Raw genomic sequence first — 25,302 nt, 5'->3', positions numbered from 1 at the left:
CTCCAGGAGAGCTGGAGAGGGACTGGGGACAAGAGATGGAGGGACAGGAGAATGGTTTCCCACTTCCAGAGGGCAGGGATAGATAGGATATTGGGAAGAAATTCCTCCCTGTGAGGGTGGGGAGGCCCTGGCACAGGTTGCCCAGAGAAGCTGTGGCTACCACATCCCTGGGAGTGTCCAAGGCGAGATTAGATGGGGATTGGAGCAACCTGGGATAGTGGGAGATGTCCTTGTCCATGGCAGGGAGGTGGAACTGGAGGGTCTTTAAGGACCCTTCCAACCCAAACCATTCCATGATTCTATGATACGACTTTTTGGGCAATTCTAAACAGGTGACTTGGCTTTATTTTCATGTCTACATATGTACACATACTAAAAAGTAAAATACTGACTTAAACAAAATGAAGCCCAAATAGGGCTGCTGAACTGATCAGAGGGAGGCTTTTAACCCATCCATTCTTCTCCTGCCTCTCAGATTGTAAGCAACCTCTAAAACGAACGGAAGGAAGAAAAAGAGACGGAAAAAGCCGCGCACGAGATGCTCCAGCCCAAGGGAGCTCCGGAGGCGGTGTGCACCCACCATGGTGACTCATGACCTGCCCAGCAGCCTCCAGACTGACATTCTGCAGATAGTTGTGGCAGCGTTCCTTGTGCTCCTCCAGAGAACTGCGCTGCTTGTAGCTCCGGCCGCAGTAGTTGCACTTGTGAGGCTTCCCCACTGCGGAAAGAATGAGAGCATCGGGTCAGAGCCACGGCTGCTGCCATCACCCGACTCACACCTCCGCCACAAGCAGCCCTTGTGATGGAAACACACCTCAGAAAGGTTACTCAAGCCCTGGCCTTTCTCCCAGCCCCATTTTCCCACCGCACACGCCTCCTCCCACTGCTCTGCCCCATCCGTTTCTCACACGAATGCTGTAGCAGCCTTGGTGGCGAAGCAAATAAACAGATGATGAGAGGGGGAAAATACCAGCCAGCTGAATCACACCCCAGCACCAAGTCTCTTGGGAAAAAAACTTTGGCCCATGACACGGTTGCCTTCATAAAAATGAGCTGCCCCAGTGGCCTAATTCTTCTCCCAACTGCGTGGAAACCTATTACGTGGCTCAGAGGAGTTATTTCATTGAGAACGCTTTGCCAAAATTACACAAGGAGGGTTGGAAAATAAATTGAAAGTAACTTTGGTAACAGCACTGTTACATGCCAGAACTGAACAACCAACAGTAATTCAGAGACCTGATAATATTAAAAAATATATTATAGAAATATATATGCATAAAACCACAAAAGGTCACGTACAATGAAAATCAAGCCAGATGAATGCAAAACATAACTCAAGTTTTTAATCTTTTTCATTTTGCTCAGAAGCATTAAACACAAATAGCAAATGCTTCTTAATACACACAAAACCTGGCACCAAATTCTCATAAATTATATCCATTTCATAGTATGTCATTAAGAAACCACAAGAATGGCCTAGCCCAAGGCCAGAAAGCTAGCCAGAAGGTATTTTGCCAAGTGGTGCTAATAAAGGCTTTTAATATAATTTAAACTTGTAGAACATGAACATTTATCCTCTAATAACTAAAGAGCTATTAAGTCAGTGCTGCAAGTCTAGTAAAATACCATCAGCTGCAAACTTCAGAGCTGGCTGAGGGAAGAGGAAGGTCAAACTTCTTCCAGAGTTTTGAAAATCTTAGGTAGGAATTTTAGTTTCTGGCCAAAGCAATTGAGAACATCCTCTGTTGGGTAATCTACATGTTTCTATTGGGCTTGTCCCAATATTGAAATATTGAAAGCTTTTCACAGTCATTTACTTAATGAAATCTGAGCTGTTCTAATTGCAGCCAAACTGCACTGTCACCATTGGGATGGGAAAACACAGGGAAGCTGTGGAGGGGTGCAGGACAGGCACAGCCAAGAATGAGCTGGGCAGAGGGCTCAAACATGAAAAACCTGGTCAGGGTTTTTCATGGGTCTCTCAGGGTCCTTGGCAGGACCAGCACGTGCCACATCCCATAATGGAAGAAAAAAAAAGCCTGAGCCTGTGGTATCAGAGCCAGTCTAACATTTTCAAATGTTTCTGTGTCAGAAAAAAGGGATTTGATGAAAAGAACATGTTTGCAGAAAGCTTTGGGTTTTCACAAAAAGTTTGTGTGCACATTTTAGTACACAACCAAGTTTTCCACAGGGGGAAAAAAACCCTGCTTTTAGTAGGTATCCAAACTGTGGATTTCTTTGTTTCAAGATAAGGCTTATCCTCAAGAAAGTGTGTCTTGGACTGAAGAGTTGCTGTGGATCTTTAGTTTGCTCACTTGCTTACACTGTTGCCATAACTGATGCTGGTAATGGAATTCTCAGTGGAGGCCCAGCGTGAGACCCATTATCATTCCCGGAATAATTGCCCTTGATGTGAACGATCTGGATCAAGTCTCAGCTCTTAAACATAAACCAACCAGTTCATTCTGGAGGCACTCTGAGGAAAACACACCAGAGATTCCCCAGGATGGAGAGACTTCCATAATCACCATTACAATGCTTCATCGTGCATCTAGATGGCATCAATGTCAGTCAGTCTGACACCTTCAATAGAAGCTAATGTGGTGTCTAATAAAAAAATCCAGTGCAATGGGAAGAAATATGTTTCTGAATTAGCCCACCCAGTCTGGCTACACTATGCTATCAAGCAACTTAGATAAACTGTAAGACACGAAGGGATGATTGCTTGCAACTATTTTAGGCAATTACTTTACATTACTATCATTTAACAGAGAGAAATATTCTGCTACAAGCTCTTATTATAAAAAATAAATAATAAAAAAAATTAATAATCAAAAAAGACCTCTTCAAATGATTGCTCCCTGAATTGCAACCATTAAAAAGCAACTATTCACATACAACACGGAAGAGCTTTTCTAGTGATATCTTGGATGGTCAGCTACCCAAATTCCATCAAATCTGAAGGTTAATAGAGAAGATAAAAGTTAATGATAAAGACATGATTTCTACAGGCAATATGGGATTTGAGGAACACAATTCCTCAAGGAAAAAAACAAGCCCAGTATACATGTTCCCTTCTCCAGGGGAAAGATAAGAGAATAAACAACATTGGCAAACTTTGGTCATGTTGCTTAAGACACAACTGTGAAGAATGAAATCTGTGAGCACCAATTGAGTAGTATCAAGCATAACTCCCTTGGGTTCATTTCCCAATTCTGTCCCCTCTGGCTGTAGAGAAGTAATCACATCATAGCCCCAAAGGTGTAAAATCTTTCACAGAGATTTACACTATAAAATTACAGAGATTACACAGAGTCACTGTGACTTGCATTAAAGAGCAATTGATCAGGTCAGACCACAATGGAACCAGTTCTGATAGCAGGAGTTTGTGTCACCAGCAATTCTCACAGTCTGTTTAGTAAGAAGTTCAGTGAGCTGAGGCAGCAATTACAGTCAACATTTTAGAAATTGTATCATTGTGACAAATGTCAAGCCACTGAAATAGCTGCAAATATCCCCCTGTATTCTCAAAGAAGCTAATGATAAAAAAAAAAGGAAGTGAATGTTGGCAGTGGGTGTACATTTCTATGTATTTCATATTACCTGACAGAAAGCAGCAAAAGCCTTCTAGAGAATTCAATTTCAGTGATAATCTCAACAGCGTACTTTGTTCCACATAACAAGCTGACATGAAACCACATGACTGACGAAAAAGATTTCAGCCTTTGTCAAATGCTTGAGTGTAGGTAAACGACAATATTCAGAATTTGCCCCCAAAACATGGAGCTCACACTACTACATGGAGCTCACACTACTGGGCATAAGCAGTCTCTGACTAAAGGACATTGACTTGAGGTAAGGAATCCAACAGCACAAACCCCTCTCTAAATTCCCACTAAAGACACATTTCTACCACATTTTCTCTGTGAAACTGCTCCAAGCTTTCTTAATTTGAAGCTCCTTCTCCAATATCTGAACATACATGGACACCACATTCGGCATCACATGCACCCAGCGCTTGCCAAGCACAGTCAGGCTGGAAACCCCTGGTTTGGGGCAATTATTCTGATATCAGTTCTTCAGGATCCACAGCCAGATAAAAAATCATTGTCACCTATTCTCACAAAAATGACACGCACAGTCAATGCAAACAAGCTCAAAAAACTTGAGAGATCTTTGATCTGTTGTTGAACTGGGAAAGACCAGAGCGCTGGGCAAAACCCAGTGGCCACACCTATGAAACAGCTAACTTGAAGAACATAAAAAAACCCACTTTATATTTCTTACTGAAATGTCAGAATTTCCACGCATTTAAGCTCTGATTTGGACAGATGACAACATGGCACAGAAAACCCACGGTGGAATCTCAGCCTCAAATGGAAAATATTATGACAGTCACAGTGAAAAAGACATTTAAATTTGAAGTACAATTTTTACCCTGGAAACAGGTGAACCGCTCGTCGAAACTCACAGCAAAATGGATTCTGGTTGTGAAATTAAAATGCTCATGTGGAGGGGAGGGGGGGAGAGGAGAAGGAGGACATAAAAGCAAGGTGTTTCTGAGTTAGGAATACTTTGAATCCTGTGGGTGAACTTTGATAGCTGAGAAGTCTGCGTGTAGCGACAATGAGATGGTGTAACTCTAAGGTCAATACTCAAGACAGAAAGCAGACTTGGGCCCAGGGAAACTTCTTTACAGTCATAAAAAAGGTCAGTGAAAGAGAAAGAGCCCTCAAGGCATTCACACAGCATTCTGCTCTCAAAAGAGATGGGAGTGAATAGCAGAATATAAAATAAGTCAAAGGGAAACAACAAGGCATCCCAGGTACCACCTTGCCATAAGCATATAAAGCGAGGAAGGCTTATGGAATGGGTTCAGAGCTGCATTCACTTTAGTGAGCTAAAATCCTGCCTCCCCAAAGAGCACTGACACTCCACTCCCTGGTTTGGGTAGCACATTGTCCCCTGCAGCAATGCAGAGCAGAATTCCTCCCATGGCCACAGATGAGCACTCACACGTCCTGCTCAGGCAGGGCTGGGTATCGCTGCCCATGTGGGCTGGTCCACTCCAAGGAGCAGAGCCTTTGCCCCACTTTTCCATTTCTTTTTCTCCATTGCCCTGGCCAGACCATGCAAGTGGAGCCAGCCATGAATTTTGCACTGCATGGCCACCTAATGCAGCTACATTTGGCTCAGACCAAGCGACCCTCTGACAGCAGTGCACAGAGTGGGACTTATTTCTGTAAAATCTGAACTCCTGCTCAGTCCCGAGCACCCCAGAGTGGAAGCAAACATCAGTCTTCTCTGACTGAAGCTTTCTGGAGCCGTGTTAAAGCCAAAGTGTTCTTTTGAGCTGATACTTCACAGAATCACAGAATGAGCATGCTTGGAAAAGACCTTTGAGATCATCAAGTCCAACCTATGACCTAACCCCACTTTATCAACTAAACCATGACACTGAGTGCCACGTTCAGTCTTTTAAACGCCTCCAGAGACACTGACTGCACAACCTCCCAGGGCAGCCCATTCCAATGTCCAATCACTCTTTCTGTGAAGAATCTTTTCCTAATGGCCAGCCTAAACTTCACCTGGTGCATTGTAAGGCTGTGTCCTCTTGTCCTGTCAGTGGCAGCCTGAGAAAAGAGACCAATCCCCACCTGACTATAACCTTTCAAGGAGTTCTAGAGAGCAGTAAGGTCTTCCCTGAGCCTTCTTTTCTCCAGGCTAAACAACTCCAGCTCCTTCATCCACTCCTCACAGATCTTGTGTTCTAGACCTTTCACCAGCCTTTCTGTTTCTGGATGCATTTGAGCATGTCAACATATCACAGAGTTCCTCATCATAATCATAACCTTTATTAAGTCACTAATTGTTTTCTTCCCTCAAACTGGAAGGTGCCTGAGGGAAGGGAACTGTTCTGCAGTTGCACAGCGCCTACAGAGCAGCCATTTGCCTTGAATGGGACTTATCAGAGCACAATCAGCTTTATCACAGAGGTGGGAAATGTGATTTAAGGTGCTGGGTTGGGACTAGGGAGCGTGCAGTTCAACTCTTGGTTACGCTACAAATTTGTGACTGCGGGCAAGTTACTCTGATTTCTTGGGCTTCAATTATTCATACGTATGATTAAGGTAATAATTCCCTTCTTCACAGCATGTAAATGAACTGGTGCACTTTGCCAGATGCACAGAGGCTAATTTTCTGGAGCACTCACAAGTAGAGAGACACAGAAAAATAGCACTGGTACCTCTACTGAGAAATGAAGGACTTAATAATACAGTGTGATTATATTAGATATGGGAGTGAACATTAAAGAGCGGGAGGAGATACTTAGGATGGCACAGAAAGAGGAACAATAAGAAAATCAAATCAGAAATAAAAACATGTGGCATTGTAAGCCCATGTGCTGCATGGAGTCCTTTCAGAATAACAAACAGAGAGTGCAGGGGGATGTCAAATGCCCCAAGCTTGGCAACATTTACCCCACATGAGACAAAAAAGAGAGGGTGCAATAGCTCAGAAAGGTGGCTGTAACAGCTGCTGTTGTCCTTCTCACCTCCAGCTCCCTGTGCCAAGGATGCAGCTCTGACAGCCAGAGCTGAGGCTGCAGCAGGAGGGCTGAGGCTGTGGAGATGCAACACGGCGGCTGTGCCTGGCTACTGTAATTAAACAGTGCACCTCGGCTTGTCTAGAGCTGCCTGGCTCAAAGCCTCACACACAAAAATATTTACATGAATAATAGACCCCTGAACGAACTAATCACAAAAAAATTAGAGTGAGACCTAAGCCCATGCTGGCTCTGAGCAGCACGTAGCTTTGCAAAGGGAACTGCCTCCCACTCTGAAGCTGTATCTCACTGCTGTGCTTAATGACTGTAAATGTGTTAATTGAAATTCATGGGGGCTCTTTGATGCATTTCTTGTTTTTTTTTCTTTTTTGCCTGTGAGATTACACACACACACAGACAATACTCATATATACTGGACTTCAGAAATAAGGTCAAGTCCTACAACCAGCCCAAGACTGTCCAGCCTGCATGCAGAAGCCACAACATGTAAACATCTAAAATAAAGGCTAGAGCATAAACACATGGATTGGAGACACCCAGTGTCAAGTGCATCCTCTCCTGAAGGCCCAGCCTGTGACATCTTAAAGCAATCTAATTTTCAGAAAAAAAAAAAACAACCCACTAGCCATATTATGAAAACTTCACATTAATTTTTTTAATCTTCCCAGTCCAAGAACAGGCAGCAATACCTGGGGTATGTTTCAAAGGATACAGAATCACAGAATTTTGATCTCTCCATTTTACAAGGACCTTTAGGATTAACATATTTTGGGCCAAATATTAGGTCTTACAAGGCCATGTGGTAAAGGACTGGGTCACTAGAATATGTGGTAGAGAAGACCACAGGAGTAGATTTGCACTTAATAAGGTTTCTGAACACCTCAAAAGATTCAAAACTCAAATTATAGCAGAACAGCAGGAGAAGCCTACATACAGTCTGGACTTGGAGCTCACAACAGAGCACTCGACTGACTTTGTGACCTCGTGGCCCAATGCCTCTTAGTCAACATGATTATCAGCTGCAATTGATATGTGCGTGGCTGCTCAACAGCCACAGCATTTTGTGAGGTTCTCAGCAAATGAAAAACAGCTTGTCCTGACTTTTTGCACAGTGACAGTCAGTAAGTGATTTCTGTTGACAGCTACCATGTCCTATTACAGCTGGCAGTGAAACACAGCTGGATACTCGTGGTACACCAGCACCCAGTGAAACAATGGCAAAACATCTCACCTCCAACCTCAGTGTTTCTACATAAGCTTGCCTCTCCTAGAAACACCTCCAGGGCACAAACCAGCAGCTTGACACCTGCATCCACCTGCCAGTTGTTTACAGCACTGTCAAATAAGCAGCAAGCAGTGAGTGCTGTAGCAGTGTTCAGTTCTCCCTTGATATGCCACAGCAAGTAGTGCTAAACACCAGATCAGACATAAACCCTGAGGACTCCATCCATGCTACAGCTTGGCTAGAAGTAAATGCACTAGTCAAATAAACTTCTTCTATCCATACCCTGTCTATAGTAACCACACAGTCAGAATCTAGAGTAAATCTGTAAATATCAGTGCTCAGGTACAGCATGTAAAAGTTTGAATTCTTATCTGTACCTTCAGGAGGTTCTGCCTGCAGCCTGTTATTACTTTAATAGATGTTTCAATTTATTTTGCAGCTACTAGTGGCTGTGCTATATAATACGATTCATTAGATTGTATTTATTTATTAACTAATCTGCAGAATTTTACAGAGCAAACAATGTTTCAATCTGCCACCAGGGTTAAAAATAAATAGGTGCCCTTTTTGTGCTAGAAGTTTAACAAACAAACAAATAAACAAACAAACTCCTGTTTCATTGGCACAGTCACAGAATTGCTGAAATCTTCCAAATTGCCCAAATATTCACATGGCTTCTGAAAAAGCCAGAATCTTACAGCCCATTTTTTTCCTTTGCAGCACAGAAGATGCAGCACATTTTTTTTCCTGCAGCACCTGTTCACTTTGTAGGTCTGTATGTTTTATCTGTGTATGTGCAAAAAACAAAGGAAAATGTACCTGTCTATGTGAAAACATACAAATAAATCGTGCACTAAATCAAAGAAAACACAGATAGGGACAATAATGTTGCATTTAGTTTTGAAGGAAATTAAATTCACATGTATGTGCACCAATGCTATTCTGTATGTTTCAATTCAAGAAACATATATTGTACTACACAGAAGCTCTCCTCATGTATTTCTCATGGTTTAACTCTTCATTCACATCTGGCAAAAGGAACCTGACACTCAATTTTTAGTTTACATTAATGCCAATGAAACATTTTGATTTCCCTCCTTACATATATTTGAAAATTTCCAGTGCAAATGTTCTGCACTTAGTACTGTGAGGCCACTGACCTGGATGCACTGTCCCAGAAGGTCCAGAATCCCAGAACTGGTGGGGTTGCTAGGAATTCTATATGGATTCTGAAATGTTTAAATAATATTAGAAAAAGACTCTGTTTAGATTGCACTCTGGTGCTGAGATGAACTAACACAAACTGGAAAGTCCACAAAAAACTGGTGTTTTATCAGCTGGCTGGCTTCAAAGTGACTTACAAGCAGCCAGGTTACTTTTAAAGGGGTAGAGACCCTCCAAGGAATACAAGAGTTGACTTTGGAAATTGTCTCCATGGTGTCTGGATCTGGGTGAGAATGGGCTGAAGAAAGAGATTAAACCTTAACTCTGTGTACCAGCTCTGTACTTTCCACTCCACTTCAGACCTTTAACATTATATAAAGTTGACTTGAGAAGTGGAGTGTTAATTGGTTCACAAAGCCAACCTTCCAAAATGCTCGTTGGCTTCTCTTCATTTTAACCCTGCCCCAGAACAGAGCGAGCAGGTAAAATGAAAACAAGTTTAGGTTGGGCAGTTGTTCCTCTCTGCCCTGTGCTGTCCTCTCCCTGTCAGTGCCACAGCCCAGCAGGAATGTCAGGAGGTGCCTGGAGTTCCCCACGTCATCCATGGCAAGCCAGACTCCAAGTGCAGGTGGGGAGGAACAGCTCCCAGGGTAGTGCAGGGTGTGAGTACCTCACTGCAGATCAGGAATGCTGCTGGACAAACACTCCCTTCACAAGAGCTTTTGTTTGGGGCTTTTTGTTTCCTCTTTGGGTAAAACAAATGGAGATGTTGGGCCAGATTTCTCTATGGAAGAGAAATTTTCTCTGTTCTCAATACCCTGAAGCCAATTCATATTAGCTGTGTGCAGTTTGCATTTATTCCAAGTGCAGCCCCTTTGCATATCCTGCAGAAATCCCTAAGCATTACAAAGCTAACAGAATCTAAGAATTATTTGGAAAAGGCAGTGCCAAAGTGCCACCAGGTATCCTATACTATAAAAACAATAGGAGACAGACACACACCATGTTTAGCTTTCACTATAACACTAGGTAAGTTTTCTCCTGCATAAAAACAACGCCCTTAACTCATTTCTTCTCATCCCATGGCAATGATTTCCCCTGTTCCACCTACATGCTCCTGTGTGAGAAAAAGCATCTTTTAGCACCTGCCACCTTTCAGTTTTATGTCTTATATTAGCAGGTAGGAAGAACACGCTCCCTTCCTGTAAGTTTCCCCTTTTCTTGTCACTGTCAGGAACAAAGATTTGGAAACAGACAATTAAGACCAAGCTGTCATGAAGGTAACAGCAACTTGGGAAGAGTAATACTGACAGTTCCTCTTCTTTTCCCAGCCACTGATGCTGGGAGTTTTCACTTATTTTGATCAAGGCCAACACTGAAGGAAATCTTGCCTCCAAAAGCAGGTCAGGCTGTGAAACTAATGGGCTCCTTTGGGACATGAAAATTGTTATCCACACTTTTCTAACTGCCCAGGAATCAGTGTGGGCCATGCCTTTGTGTTACCCTCACCAGGATCTGCTGTTCAGGCATGTGCTTTTGCCATGTCTTGCACCAGTGACAAATGAGGTCAAACAGCAGGAGAGCTGTCTCCTTCCACCTGTGCAGCCATCCCACCCCCTGCTCTTGCTCTCTGCCTCACAACAGGTGTGTTCATCACCAATGATGCAGAGCAGCTCCAAGTAAAGGTGGGACTTTTCTCACCTACACCAGTGCTCTTTACTGCTCCACAGTCAAAATTAACCATGCTATTTGGCAGGAGGAAATTATGACCATTTTGTAGGAAAGCAATTCTCAGTACAAGAAAATTAACAGTAAAGGTATCTTTTAAAGGATAATACCTTTTAGAGAGGAATCTGAGATACTGGACAGCTTCTGTTTTAGCACAAACCTCTAAATCAAGTATCTAGGTCTGATATTGAAGCTGGATTAATCTTTTCTAGGTAATAAAATTCTGCAATTCCTGTTAGTCTCAGTATTTTTTCTACTCTTTTTTTTTTTCCCCTCTTCATTTTTATAGTTTTGGGTTTGGGTTTTTTTCTTTGGGGAGGAAGGGTTGTTCATTGTTTGTTTCAATACAAAAAATAAAAAACAATTTCAGAGTACTTCTTAATACCCTGGATTTTTAGGTGTGTTCAGTAGAGAGAGGAGTCGAAAGAGAGGAAGGAAGGAAAAGATTTGGGGGTTTAGGATGTTTCCTTTTTGGTGCAATTAGCTTTGCACTACAAGTCCTAGATAGATTCAGAAACTAATTGTGACTGAAAGGGAGGAAGAAAAAATGTAAGGGAATTAAATATGGGTGTGAAATTGAACCAAAATGGAAAAAAAAAGAAAAGAAGGGGGAAAAAAGCAACTGCTTAGGCTGAAAGTAAAGACAGAAAAGCTGGACAAGAGACAATAGCTCTCTGAGCATCCAAAAATACTTTAAAAAGGTTTCCTGTAAAAGCAGGGAATTTTGGAAATTCTGAATATACTTAACTATATTCCCTGATTAAAAAAAAAAAAAAATAATAGTGAAGGCAACATTAATCTCTTTGAAATAGGTGATTTTACCCAGAAGTCTGAATCAAGAGTGAAAGGATGTAAATTTCCTTGTTCCTCAATACCTGGAAGAAAAAAAAAAAATCTTTATCTTTTTTTTACATCTATTCTTTTAATTTGTGTGGAAAGTCTTGTAACTGAGTCAGCAGATGGGAATTTAGAACACCTGGGCTCATTCCCACCTGTGACACTGATGCCCTGGCTTTGTCAAGTTCCTTTTTGTTGGCCCTCTGGGTTCTGCAGGAGGTGGCTGGGCAGTAAACCTTCCTCTCCTCTTCTCTTGGGCTGGAACTCTGAGAAATGACTGTACCTCACCAAGAGTTACACCTCACCTGACACAAAATGCCCTTTCCCTTCTCCTCACCAAGGTGTGATCCTGTCCTAGGGCTTGCAGCCCAGCACTTCATGCTGATCAAGGCAGAAATCTGGTGCTTCTCAGCCAGAATGGCAGCAGCAGCAGCTTCTCAAAGTTGGCTCATTTTTAGCCCTTGGAACAAACTGGCTGCTCGTAGAGACCATATGAACATAATGGATACATTTTTCACAATATAGCTAACACAGACATTTTACTATGGCACATAAAAGTCCAACAAAGCACTTTTCTTGGTGAATGATCTGTTCTTTGCAGCTGAACAGCTTCACTCCAGCACAAGATGCCAAAAATCAAGGCTTTGATGCTGCCTGATGGAATTATAGCTATGGATAGTGAGACACATTTGACCCTACAGGATTACCAACACTTGCAGGGTTACCCCAAGCTAGACACCATAACTTGCTTTCCTTCAGCTCCTGGAGTCAGCTGAACAAAGAGGAAAAGTTACCTTGCATGTTTGCTCACTCACTCCTTCCCACTCATGAAATAAATATTGTAAGGTAAATAAAAAGGCCAAATTATCGCCCTGCACTTTTATTTGTAAGTATCTGATATGGGAATCCAGATTCATGATGTTTTAATTCCTGAGTTCAGAAACTCATCACATGAAAACTGTGAGGAAATGTGGCAATATCCATGGAATTTCTTCAGATTAGTAAAACTAAAATCGATACCAAAAAACTACATGTTTTCCTACTTGAAATTTTCCACTCTTTCATTGCTTCAAAATTCAGTAGAATTAAGATGGACACATTTCTCCCCAAATGTTCTCCAATTTATGCCTTAAATAATTTCCCTGTTCCATCCTAGTGTTTTATAGGAATAAAACTAATATTATATATTAATAACAGAATAAGGTGTCTCCTATAAAAGATACCACTCTGTTAGGAAGCCATTCTAAGTGGCACATTCAGTGTGCATTCACACTATGGGGTCCATACCCAGTACATGGACTGTATCAGTTTTTGTTTTCATAACCTATTCCTGACACCCAGCAAGAACTGGGAGTGCTGCTCCAGGATTTGGCAAGAAGGAACAGGCTGTGGATGAGCAGGTTTCTCTGACTCACCTACATGGATCAACAAGGAAAAATAAAAGGGAGAGGGTGGGGATTGCAAAGGAAAAAAAAAAAAAGAGAGAGAGAGGAGTGACGTGTTCCTTTGGATGCAGTGTGTAATGCTGCTGGCAGACTGCCTGCTCTGGTGCCACAGAGTTCCAGACATGCCAGTCCAGCTGACTCAGCTTTTTGGAAGAAGGAAAGGGAAGGGAGAAATTTCTAAAACGTTTCTGATACCTGAGGGACAGGGATTGCTGGGGTCTCCTTGAGGGGTCTTTGAGCTCTGCTCTCACACCAGGGACTTCAGTGGTGTCCCCAGAGAGGTATTAGAGATGTCCACATGATAACCCTGCTCAGAACTGCTTATGTCTGTACCAAATCCTGCCTCTGTGGTCGTTGGAAAATTCATCAGCACAGCTTTATCCCACAAACCAGAAATGTCAGGCCTTTCCTAGCCAAGGCTAACTGCTCTCAGACAAGACACTGTCTCCAAGGAAACGAGCAAAATGCAGGCACATGAAGGGTATCCAAGTGAGAGAGAGTCTATGGCCCATGTCACTTTCCTATAAAAAATCTCAGCATCAGATTCTCTGAATTTTTTGCATGTGATTTATTTTTTAGAAAGCCCTTGAAGCCCTTAAAACATCTGGGCTCTAGCTACCTGTAAGGCCAGCTCTGTCCCACGAGGCAATACCTGTTAGGAACAGCCCCAGTTCTGTTTGGCTGGGGGAGACCCTGTGCTGTTGTCACAGAATCACAGAACAGTTTGGGATGGAAAATCATCCCATTCCAACCCCCCTGCCATGGGCAGGTACACCTTTCACTAGACCAGGTTGCTCAAAGCTCCATCCAGTTTGGTCTTGACTTGCACTCCAAAATAAATGAGGCAGGAAGAAGAAAGTACCTATTTCCTGGCAAAAGGAAATGGAACACAGGCTAAGGCTTAGGCTGTCAAAATTCCCAGTTCTCACTGAAATCAAGCACACCTCACTGCTTCTAAAGATAATAGCCACATTGAACTAGCCCCAGAATGAGCACTGGGATGAGACTTAATTTTCCAGTCAGGGTTCTCACCAAGAGAGGTGCTTGGCTGTCTCAGAGCACATGAGAATATTTATGTCTCTTGCTGGAATAGCAAGGATGTGCTTGGGGAGCACATTCTCTTAACACAGAGCAGCTGGCAGTGATCACTTGCAGCCCTGCCCAGTGGCAGAAGGACTCTTGCACCTTTGATACAAAGAGCCCAAACAACTTCTAGGTAGAGGCTCTTCCACAGGGATAGCTCTGTGCTGCTGGGCAGCATCCCATCCAGGTGCTCTTTGTCAAAGGTTCAATAGTCAGGGCCTCAGCAGCATTTCTCCAGCTTCAGGAATGAAGATAGAGATCTTGACTTGCTGTTGCAAGGCAGGGAGGGAACTTGGGGCACCCTGTCTGAAATCAACACAGCACAGTTATGCAAAACATGTGTGCAACTGGCATCTCTTGTGTAATCCTGGCTGCAATCAACCTCTCTAACCACTCCAGAAGGGAAGGAGGGGCAGAGGGTGGAGAAAGTTCACACTTAGATCAAATAAAAAATGGGAAAATATCCAGAGAGCTTTAGTCAGGTAAAAACACAGTTCCCTCTCATGAGAAACCTCCAGGACAAGTTTCCTTGAACTTCACACAGGGTTATAAATAGGAGGATCACACAGAGTTCAGTACAGGTTCACTGTAAAAAAATCCAGACATTCTCATTTTCCTTCTTGAGTGATATCCATCAATATCTTAGCTGTAAGCCAATTCATAATTACAGGCTGCTGAGAGCTCAGGAGAATATATCAGTAGCAGCTTTCCTCAACTCTGCTGTGGCGTGGGTTATGGGTTATTTTTGTCTCCCTTTAGTTTCTCTTGGCTTCCTTTCCAGATGGCAAAAATACCTCTCTTACACCTTAAAACATATGCTGTCAAAAATGTCAGGGGCGGTTCTCCCTTTCACACTGCCCTGGAACACAGCTCTGAGATATCAATGAAAGAAGGCCTCACACCACTGCTGGGCTCCAAACTCAAACATTCTCAAGCTGAAAGGTTTCACAAACTCCATCAAGAATTGACAAAGGCCAGCTCCAAATGCTGAGTCTCTTTTCCCCAGAGATGATATGCATGAGCTTTTTGCCCTTGAAAATAATTTTCTTAGGGGAAAAACAGAACCCAACACTTGTTTCCTCCTTAGAGCTGCTGTGGCATTTGCTGCTCAGAGCATGTGCAAGAAGTGGTCTTGGCCTTGTTGAGATGTGATTTGGTCACATCAAAACCATGTTTACATCTCAACTGCATGAAAAAGTTCTCTGTCACCTCTTGAATCTCTGTCTGCAAAAACCACTGCAGATACCTCAGTAGCTGGGTCTGGAGTAGGAGGGCTGCTGGTGTGCTGCATCATGTCCCTCCAGGTTACCCTAACACAATGAGACACCCAAATCCCTGCACATGCAACACCTGCACTTTAAATCCTGGGTTTGCATGTACAGGTGCCAACTTGAGCATAAAACCCCCATATTTCTGAAACAATGGTGACAAGGAAAACAAGGGAACTGTTTCTATGTGGAACTGAAAGGAGCAAAGGACTGCAGATCTTTAAATACCTGAGCTACTAGAGTCTCACCTGCCAGCCTGTCCAGAGCAGTTCTGCTGCAGAAAGACAAGTGATGCACACAAAGCTACCTTGGTGCTTAGGTCCCTGAATTTGCAAATTGGGTCTCATGGGGGTTCTCCTGTTTCATTTTCTCACCACTGAAAAACAGATAACAAGGAGGCAACAACTCGTAGCCACTTCACACACGCTTGGGGCTGATGGAATAGATTGGGGTTTTCAAAGAAATGATGCAAAAATTGTAGGCTAAGTAGTAAGTCCTTCAGTATTATTAATAATCACCTTAGTATTGTGTCTGAGATAATCATGCTGGTATCAGGGTCTAATACCTCAGTGGTTATGGTAACAATACAAAGTTATTATTCCTTCCACTTTGTAATTATCTCATTTCACTACTGCACAAAGGCAAAGTAAAACTAAGGAGATCATGTACAGCATTGTGCAGCTGGGGCACCAGCACCACTGGGTACTCTAGGATGTACTTACATGACCTTCATTGCAGCAATGCATTTGTGCCTTGCCATGGTTCCTGTGTGCTGCCCTCTCACCATCTCAAGTGGTGGAGAAGTGCTCTTTATTTCCATTTTACTGAGCCAAAGATAAGGTTAAGGGGTCTGCATCTGTACTGGCCCCTGTTTCCAAAGCATCAAATGACTTTGTAATTTAGGTCCCTCATAAATGAGTGAATAAGGGTGAAAAAAACATTCAAAATTAGCAATAAAAAATAGACTAGAGGATTGGAAGATAAAGACAGACTAGAACAGAATCAATGCTAGACATATGACTACAGCCTATGATAGTGTAAACCGAGCACAGGAATTACTCATGGTCACAAAAGATAGTGTTAGAAAGAGCAATAATCTGCACCAAAAGAAAGAATAGTTAAGGTAAAATATCAGCATGAGAGTCACAGCTATAAAAAGCAGATGGGAAGTGGAATTGTCTCCCTAAGGAGGCAACAGAAAAAGTCTCTCTGGATGTTTAAAAAACAGGTTAGGCATGGTGTTTGGAAGCACTGCTGCTCTATATGCAGAAGTCTCACCACATTCATGCTTTTTTTGATGCCAGTGAAATCCCACATATAGCACTGTGGCAGAATAAAAGCCCAGAGGAAAAAGAAAGCACTGTCTTGTTTGCTGTGCCAGAACAGGAAGGCTGGCCTAGGAACTAGCAGCACCCAGCAGCAGAGAGGGGCCTGTGTGCTCTCCAAATTGCAGCCCAGAAGGGCAGGACCAGGTGTTTTATTCCATTCCATGTGGCCTGAGGCAACACAGAGAGGGACAGAATCTGACTAATGATGCCAGAATATGAATTGCTAACGTGGAGGAGAGAAAGGAGACACACAGAAAACTGATGTCAGCAGTTTCATCCCAAACACAAGTCCCATCCTTGTGTGGGTACTTCATCAGGAATGAATTGGTCACAATTAATGAGCAGTGAATGTGAATCTTACATGAAGCTTCTGCCTAAACAAGAACCTTGTTACTCCAAGCACTGCAGAGGATTTCCTGTTAGAACTGGCAGAGACATGGCCAAGCCATGGTGCACTGGGAGAAGCAGCAGGAAGGACCAGTCTCACAGTCACCAGGACAAACCTTAGCACCTGCTGATCTTGCTGTGAACTGACATAAAGAAGGAGAATGCTCCCATGGTGTTGGTGTCTCTGATCTCTAGGAGAGGGGGTGAGTCTTTCCCTATGCAGCCAATGTACAGGGAGTGCCAGGCACTAAATGAACAGCACACCTATTCTGCTTGCACTGGGGCACCACAAGATACAGGGAGATGCAGGGCATCTGCTCCTAATATCTCAATCACATGCTCCAGACAGGAGTGAGGGAAAAGAAAAGTTGATACCTAGTCCTAAGAGAGAGAGGGATTCATGAGGTTGGTACAGAGCCCATCTACCTTTGCTTGCCAGGACCACTCCTCCTGTTTCTCTGTTTTATCTGTCAGAAGCAGATTTCCTGCATTGAACAGTTAAAGACTTATTTCTAAACAATAGCAGATAAGAGGGAACCTTTATGGAATTCCAAGATTAAAACATAAAAGTGAATACTCCTTGCTTTGGGTAGAACCATATCTCTCTCTAAGTTCCCCTGAAAACAAAGACCAAATGTACTTTTGCTGGAATGATCAAGATCCTACAGCATCTTTAAATCAAAGATTTCTTTGATTCATGATTTCTCAGTGGTAATTATTCTCTGTAGAAAAGACCAAGCTTCTATAATGAGATAATCCTGAGCATAAAAGATAGTCTTTCCATATAGCCAATAGCAGTATTTATCACAGTAGTGATGTGGAGATGAAGAAGACCCCTCCACTCCAAGGATCAGGTCCAGGTGGGGCTCTAGCAATGCATGGGATACAAGAGAGCACCACAGAGGATTAAATTTTAAACAAAGATCCCCAGGGCATAAAGCCCTAGCATAACAAACTCCTACCCCTTACACATTTTGAGCTTACCTCTAAAAATGCACACACAAATAAATGGAAAGCAGAATATCAGAGATTTGAGGCTCTCTCCAGCATGGAGTGAAGGCCTCTAGGCACTGGAAGCAGTAATGAGAAGCAGAGCTGCTGCAGGATTGCACTCCCAGTGCTTTGGAACCCGCAGCCTGATAAGAAAAACCCAAAATGATTTTGTGACGAGGGTAATTCCACTGAGTTTAACTGAAACAGCATAAGAAAACCTGAGAGGAAGAGCAGCTCTGCCTGATTAAATAGAGCTCTAAGTATCAGATCAACAGCATAAATATCCACCAGTTCATCACAACTGAGGGAAGATGCTGTTTGCTAACCTATTTGGAAAATTGGCATTTGTATGCAGAATATCCCCTTGCCTCTTCACATACACATTTGATTTTTCAGAGAGTATCCTATGTGTCTGCTTTGAATTTTTTTCCCCATTCACAAAGTGTTTGAGTCAGTCCAGTTCAGAGTGTAATGAGAACTTCAGATCACAAGATTCTTCTAATTATGACATTCCCAACCTCAAAAACATGGTTACAGAGTAGATACTGGGCCTTTTAAGAGTGAAGATGTTAATAGTGGCAAAAGTTCCCTCAAGATGAAAAAGAGCAGTTTAAAACATTGATTTCATTATTCTTAATAATCATCCTTGCCACTGTTTCAGTAATTCTCACTGGTTTTTGACAGCCAGGAGCTCATGCACAGCACTGTGTATTCCAGCACTGTGCATTCCAGCACTTGTTCATCCAATTTTTCTGCCAAACTGAGCTGCTCAGAAGTGGGGCTCTCCCAAACACGTATTGAGGCAGGCATGCCATCAGGATTAGGGAACAGGATCCATCTACCTCTGAGCACAGGCAGCTCACAGAGAGCATTCCTCAAGTCTGCCATCCACCTCCAGGCATGTGGACACACCTTGGATGGCTCACTGCCACCCAGGCAAGGCTAAAGGAAAGTCCTCATGGACAAGATGACATGAGAAAGATGGGCTGCTAACCAAATAACATGGAAAGAGTTTCCACGAATGGGGCATTTTCTTTTTTAATTATATGTGCCTTTCATCTTGCACACTGTACATGGTTTGCTAAGATTGTGCTTTTGGGAGTTTTTGCCTAAGTCTTTCTTTTCAAAACAAAGGCTTTCTGCTTTTCTTTTGTCAATAAAGGGGCAGCCTTAGTTCAGTGCTATTGAAGAGCTGGGCAGAAACAAACAACATTCAGCAACAGTGCAGGAGTAAGAGAGGGAAGAAAAAAATTTCTTAAAAGCAAAAAAAAAATTATTTGGAAGGGACACTTTCTAAGCAGGAAAGGAGTAGCTTCAAAGCAAATTTTAAAATGTATTGTGAGGACAATTTTCTGTGAAAAAATAATAACTGGATTACCCATTTTTTAGAAAGAAACATACAGTAAGTCAGGTAAAAGAAAAATCAGGAAATTCCAGAATTCATGTCCATGTGGACAGTTTGTGTCCATGATGAGACAGTCTTTTAACACTAAACAACTGGCACACAGGAACATCCTTACTTAGAGCAATGGAAGGATGATTCTTACTTAGTCAAAACATGTTGAGTTTTGTTTTCTCCTTAGCAAGTGATCCCATCCCTCATTTCTGACTTATTGCCCAAGCACAACAGCCTTATGAGGGGAGGGCTGGCTCAGATCCATTTTAGGCACAAGAGAAATCCATGCCAAAACCTAACTGCTAAATTTATGTGCCCATCTAAGGATGCCTGGCTTTTGGGGGTAAAACATCATCAGGCTGTCATGCCTTTCAAAGTATGGAGGTCAACATCTGGATGGCTTTAACCATCAGACTGACCTGTCAGATTCAGCCACCTTCCTTAAAACTGCTGGGATTTGTTCATTAAGTGCCTACAGCAGAATTTTTCTCATCTAGTTTGCCTTTGCCATTGTCTTGTTGTGCAATTCCAGAGGGGGTGGAGAAGACAGGCACGTCTCAGGGTGAGATAGCAGGTAGCCTGTGAATGCCATCAGCAGATTGGCTTTGCCTGGATGTTTTTCCTTTTAAAACAGCAAAAGCCAGGCAAAGTGAAGCCAATCCCTGCTGATTTGTCCAGTGCATCCTGCAGGAAGGAGCTACCGACTTCTGTCCCAGCACACCACAGCCTTTCCTTACATTCCCATTCTGAAGCCCTCTCTGGCACCTCTCTTATATTATCTGGGTTATGGAATTATGGAGTTAATTCTGAAAAGAACACCTGAAAGTCCTGTAAGTGCCCTGAGGTACATGCCCACTCTTAGTGTAATTCTGCACATGAATCTCTCCCCAGGCATTATCCTGCTGATGTCCTGAAGGCATCATTATATTCCTGAAACCAAAGCAGCTGCATGTGGGAGGAAAATACAGACATAAAGTTCATCAGAACTCCCTATGTCCGTAAAAGGTAAATAATTGCAGGAGTAAATCACTGCAAGGTAAGTCCTTAATTATTTAGGACTAAACAGCAGTAGCAGCATTACAGATGTGAAGTAGTATTTTGTTAACCACTCAGCTTGGGAATACTTACACAGAAAGATATGATTCTGCAAAAGAAGAGGAGGAAAAATGTAGATTGTGATGCTTAGAAACATTTTCAAATCAATTATTTTCAATTCAGGAAGTAAAATTAAAAAGCATGAACAAACATCAATCCAAAGAAAAAAAAATGTAATTATTTTTAAGTTACTAGTAAGTATTGGCTATTTTAGATAACTCAGAGATGCTTCTGCTAATTCTGTCTGCATCTACATTTCCTTGGATTTTTACCTTTCCTGTTGTACTGTATAAAAACTTCACTAAGCACAAGAAAAACTGACTAAAAAGCAGCAGTGAGAAGATGTCACTGTCACTAAGTGGTGACATCTATAAAGTGCTCTCAAATCCACAAATCAAACTAACTGAGAGGGAAAAAAAAGAGATAAAACAGAATTCTTCAATACCTTTACTCCATATTTTGTCTTCCACAGTAGTTTAAACTTGCTTGGGAAGAGAAGGGGTTTTGTTTAGGTACTTAATTTAGTTTTATTCATAGAACTCTCTTATTTAAGGAGGAAAAGAATATATATACATACATTAAAAAAAGGGAATTGGTGTGAAATTGTGCACCAGATTTTCAGCTGGTACAAAACAGAAGTACTTTCCTTACTTAGGAGATGTAATTCCAATCTCCATCAGCTGAGCATCTGATCTAAAGAGCTTTCCTCTTACAAAAATATATTCAGACTCACCTCAATTTAGACACAAAGTATACCAGACTGAAACTGGCTTCATGTCTCGTATTTCAAAACAGTTTTCAACCTCTTTTTTCTATATTTTATCCCATATCCTCTTTTCTGGTCAGAAAGAGCAGAAGATGTAAACATTGACAGAATCATAGAATCATTTGGGTTGGAAAAGATTTTCACTGCAGCTGCTGGATCTGCTCTTTCTAGGCCTACTTAGAAACTTTGATGTGTACTTTATGAAAGCACAGAATGCTTTATAGCACACTGAATGAAAGAGTTTAAAGTCCCTTGGGGACATCCAGCCATCTTCTCCATGATCCAGGTGTGCATAAGCCAACCCAGCTTGCTTATATGGCAGGGACAGACACCTTAACTTCCATGCCCGTAGGCAGAGTGGCATTTCAACTTTGTGCAGGGGGATACCAGGTTTTAGGGCAACAATCCAGGTTTTAACTCTTCACCTGAGAATGCTAAGGACTCTAAGAATTGTCTTGGAGAGTACTGTGGGAGCATTTTGTTCCTGCTGGCCCTCTGCTGAAAGCTGCTGTGTCTGAATGCTTAGAGGGGTGACACTTTCTGTACTGAAAACAAAGCCTAAAATTACAAACTGAGCAGAGCTGAGCACAGCTAAGTCAGTTAGGGAAGGAGCTCCAGGGGAACTCGTGCTAAGCAGCTTAGGTTCCTTCTGAAAATCCCACACCTTTATATTTCATCCTCACGCAAAACACAGAACCATCAGTCACGTGTTCTTCCCACAGGAAGAACAATCCCTGTCAATGCAGTATCTAGGTAACAAAATCTATATTCATATTGTTACAAGGTCTTCAACTGCAATGTTTGTGTTTGGTAATATGAGAATTTTTTTTGTCAAAACTCTCTTTTTGTTTTAAATATGAACATTTGTATTGTGTTCTGTTTTCTTTTTAAATTTCCAGTTGAAACTACAGTTTCTGACAGATATGTGAAAATTGTAGCTCACAGTTCCACAGACATTTTCCCTACTGACTTTCAGATCAAATCCAGCTCAAGCAATTCTCTCCCAGCCTAGTCCCAACTCTTGTACCCCTTTGGAAGTTCAAGCTTTCTGTCAGCATTTTCCATCAATACAGCATCCTGTATACTCCCAAATCTACTTGAAGAAGCTTACTAGCTTACCGTTTCCTATTCTTGGAAATGCCAAAGCAACTCTGTATCCTAAGACCAATGTTCCTACTTACTGAAGTGAGGTTGACTCTGTAGAACAAATACATATAAAGAGTCAGGAAGCTCATGCAGTTGCACTTCCACCAGTGTGTTTCAGTAGTCACACATCTGCTGACACCTCAAAGAAGTTTATCTGTAATGCTGCCACTTGCAACCAGGTCAATTATCTCTGCTCATTCAACAGTTAAACACGCAGCCTCTTACAAAGGGCCCGAACATACAAGTTGAACATTCAGGAGACACAAACACAGCAAGTTAAGATCTTACTCAGGAGTCCTACACAGATGAGTGAGTGGGCAGGATGCAGCCCCCTGGTGCAGGGACAGGCACTAAAACCACAGCTGATCCAAATTCCTGGGGCACCAACACTACTATCAGCACACAGCTATGAGACAGGTACTTCTCAACAACTTCTCAAGAAACTATATCAAGTGGACTTGATACAGACATGATCCTATCACTTAACAAGGCAAGAGAAACCCAATCTCTCTTGACCACCTTCAGCTCTAGGGTGAGTGCCATGTCTGCTATAAGCTAGGACTTTACAGCAAGATCTAAGTGAATCAAAAATGTAATTTAGAGGGCTTTGAAAGATGGACAAGTTTGAACTGAACCAGCATATGGCACTTATTAGATGAAGAAATGGGTATGAACTGCAAAGCTGGCTTCCAAGAGCCCACAGTTATTCTTTGTGATCTTTGGAATTTCACAGCCACTTTTGGGGCCCAGAGCATCAAAACAATCTGCCGGGGAAGGCTGGATACACCCAGGGAGACACTGAGAGGGAAATGCGATAGCATCAGCAGAGGAGCTCAGTTACACAAAAGGAGAGGCGTGGCTGAACCACAACTTTTCTGATTCACATCAAGGCTTTCCCAAAGCTGAGAGCTGCACTCTCTGAAGAGGATGGTACAGAGCCAGAGCTGCACTTTGTTTTCACTGCCTGCTGCACTGGGACGGTAGTGATAAAGGAAGGAAGAGGTGTGAGGAGAAGCCGAGGTGGGCTCACCAGAGTGTGTCCTGAGGTGTCCTGTGAGGGCGTCCCTCCGCCGGCAGGCGTAGCTACAGAAGGGACATTTGAACGGTTTCTCCCCAGAGTGCAACTTGATGTGCCTCAGCAGGTTCCCCTTCTGGGTAAAAGAAGCTCCACATTGGTTACAGTGGAAGGGGCGTTCACCTGGAAGGGAAGGGGAAGGGAGAGAGCTGTCAACACACATCGGAGGATGCACAGAGGCCACTTTCCCACTCTGTACCAGTGCCAGTGCACATGGGTACAGTCCCCACCACCACCATCACACGGCACTTCTAAAGTCAGAGGCCGTTTCTTTTGCACAATGGGCAAAGCCTCCAATAGTGATTTGAGGCTCTTTCCTTGAGGAGATCAATGGTTCCTGGTTTTCTTGAAAGTTCTTCACCTCAGAGCTTCTATCCTTCATAAAAGATGAGCTCTGCTGAAAATTTAGATCCATAGTTGTGGGTTTGCAGTATTTATGGTTTTGCACTTATTTTTCGTATAGGTCCAATCCATACAAGGATTCAGAGCTGATCATAACAATTGGACCTTAGCAAAGGTGTTAGAGCCTTTGGTTCAAACCAAACCTTTTGCTTGCTAATGTTATATTAAACTGACAGCCTTTTTGAAGGCTGCTTTGCATTGCTAGAGTGATATGGAGGGCATGGATGCGAGTGAGGATCAGGGTTGCAAGCTCTGGGCAGTACTGAAAGTTGAGAAAAATCTTACACCATTAAACTGTGAAACAAGCAAATTTGCACTCTACATAAAACAAATAAAAAAGACTGATTTGTTGAAAAACTAACAGAAACCCTAGACCTTACCCTGTCACTTCATCCCATTTGTTCACACACACTCACACACACATCCAAAGCTTATTTTTATGTTAAGCCTTCATATCTGCCTTAGACAGTGGGGATCTGGTCTATTAAAAAAACCCCACCTTTAAAAAAAAATATTATTTAGAGGAAAACCCCTGATGAACTCACACAGGCTTTCTGAAACATTATCAAAACCATACTCTACACCAACATTTGTGGAGGACAGTCAGACTGTTCCAGCAGTCTTGTGCAGGCAGTCAGCTCTAATCACCTGCTAATGTCCTGCTGAGCAAATCAATTGAACACAAGCATACCCTTGTGCTAGCCACTTGTCCAAGCACTTTACTGCAGCTGGACTTTAGATCACGCAATTCCAGAACAGTTTGGGTTGAAGGGACCTTAAAGCCCATCCAGCTCCATGCCCTGACATGTCCAGGGACATCTTCCACCAGCCCAGAATTCTCCAAATCCCACCTAGCCTAGCCTTGAACCCTGAGGGATGGGACAGCCACAGCTTCTCTAGGCAACCTGTGCCAGGGCCTGATCTCCCTCACAGAAAAAATTTTCTTCCATATATACGTGATTTAAATCTACCCTCTTCCAATTTAAAGCATTACCCAATGTTTACACCAAGTAGGACTACAACTCAACAAGGTCTTGATCATTAGATCTCAGATGTGAGCGACCTCATCCACATTTTTCAGTGTATCACCTATTATGGAATCTTGGCCAAATCCTGCTGGAGCCTTCTGAGTTTGAGTTCAGTGGCCTGAAGCACAGATCTTATGAAAAACAAACACATTCTGTGATCGTTCACATATCTTCAAAGCCTTTATAATTGCTTTAAAACAATTACTCCCTCGCTGGACAAATTGAATTCTACATTTGTATCAAAGTAGTCCATGTGTCTGTCTAGGGTGAAGTCCAAAAACACATCTGGAGAATCAAATGGAAGGAGAGGGAGAAGAGGGAGGGAAAGAGCTCTTACAGATGTCCACAAGCAATTCTTGTATCAGTGG

General features: G+C 42.6%; 1 protein-coding gene across 7 annotated transcripts in view; it reads right to left on the bottom strand.

Moving 5' to 3' along the window:
* IKZF2 (IKAROS family zinc finger 2) overlaps positions 1-25,302 on the bottom strand; it is a 107,765-nt gene that overhangs the window by 13,144 nt on the left and 69,319 nt on the right. For 5 of the 7 annotated variants that reach the window (XM_079311398.1, XM_079311397.1, XM_079311400.1 and 2 more), the window contains 2 exons: positions 23,460-23,627; positions 581-718 (listed from right to left, as the gene is read on the bottom strand). In XM_079311398.1, the coding sequence (XP_079167524.1) occupies positions 581-718; positions 23,460-23,627 (306 nt within the window). The remainder of the gene's footprint in view (positions 1-580; positions 719-23,459; positions 23,628-25,302) is intronic. The other 2 variants (XM_079311402.1, XM_079311403.1) reach the window with 1 other exon arrangement.

The sequence above is a fragment of the Erithacus rubecula genome (genome assembly GCF_903797595.1).
Source record: "Erithacus rubecula genome assembly, chromosome: 8".
In the NCBI taxonomy this organism is placed as follows: Eukaryota; Metazoa; Chordata; class Aves; order Passeriformes; family Muscicapidae; genus Erithacus; species Erithacus rubecula.
Note: the sequence above shows the minus strand (reverse complement) of the source record. Positions and strands in the feature narration are given on the sequence as shown.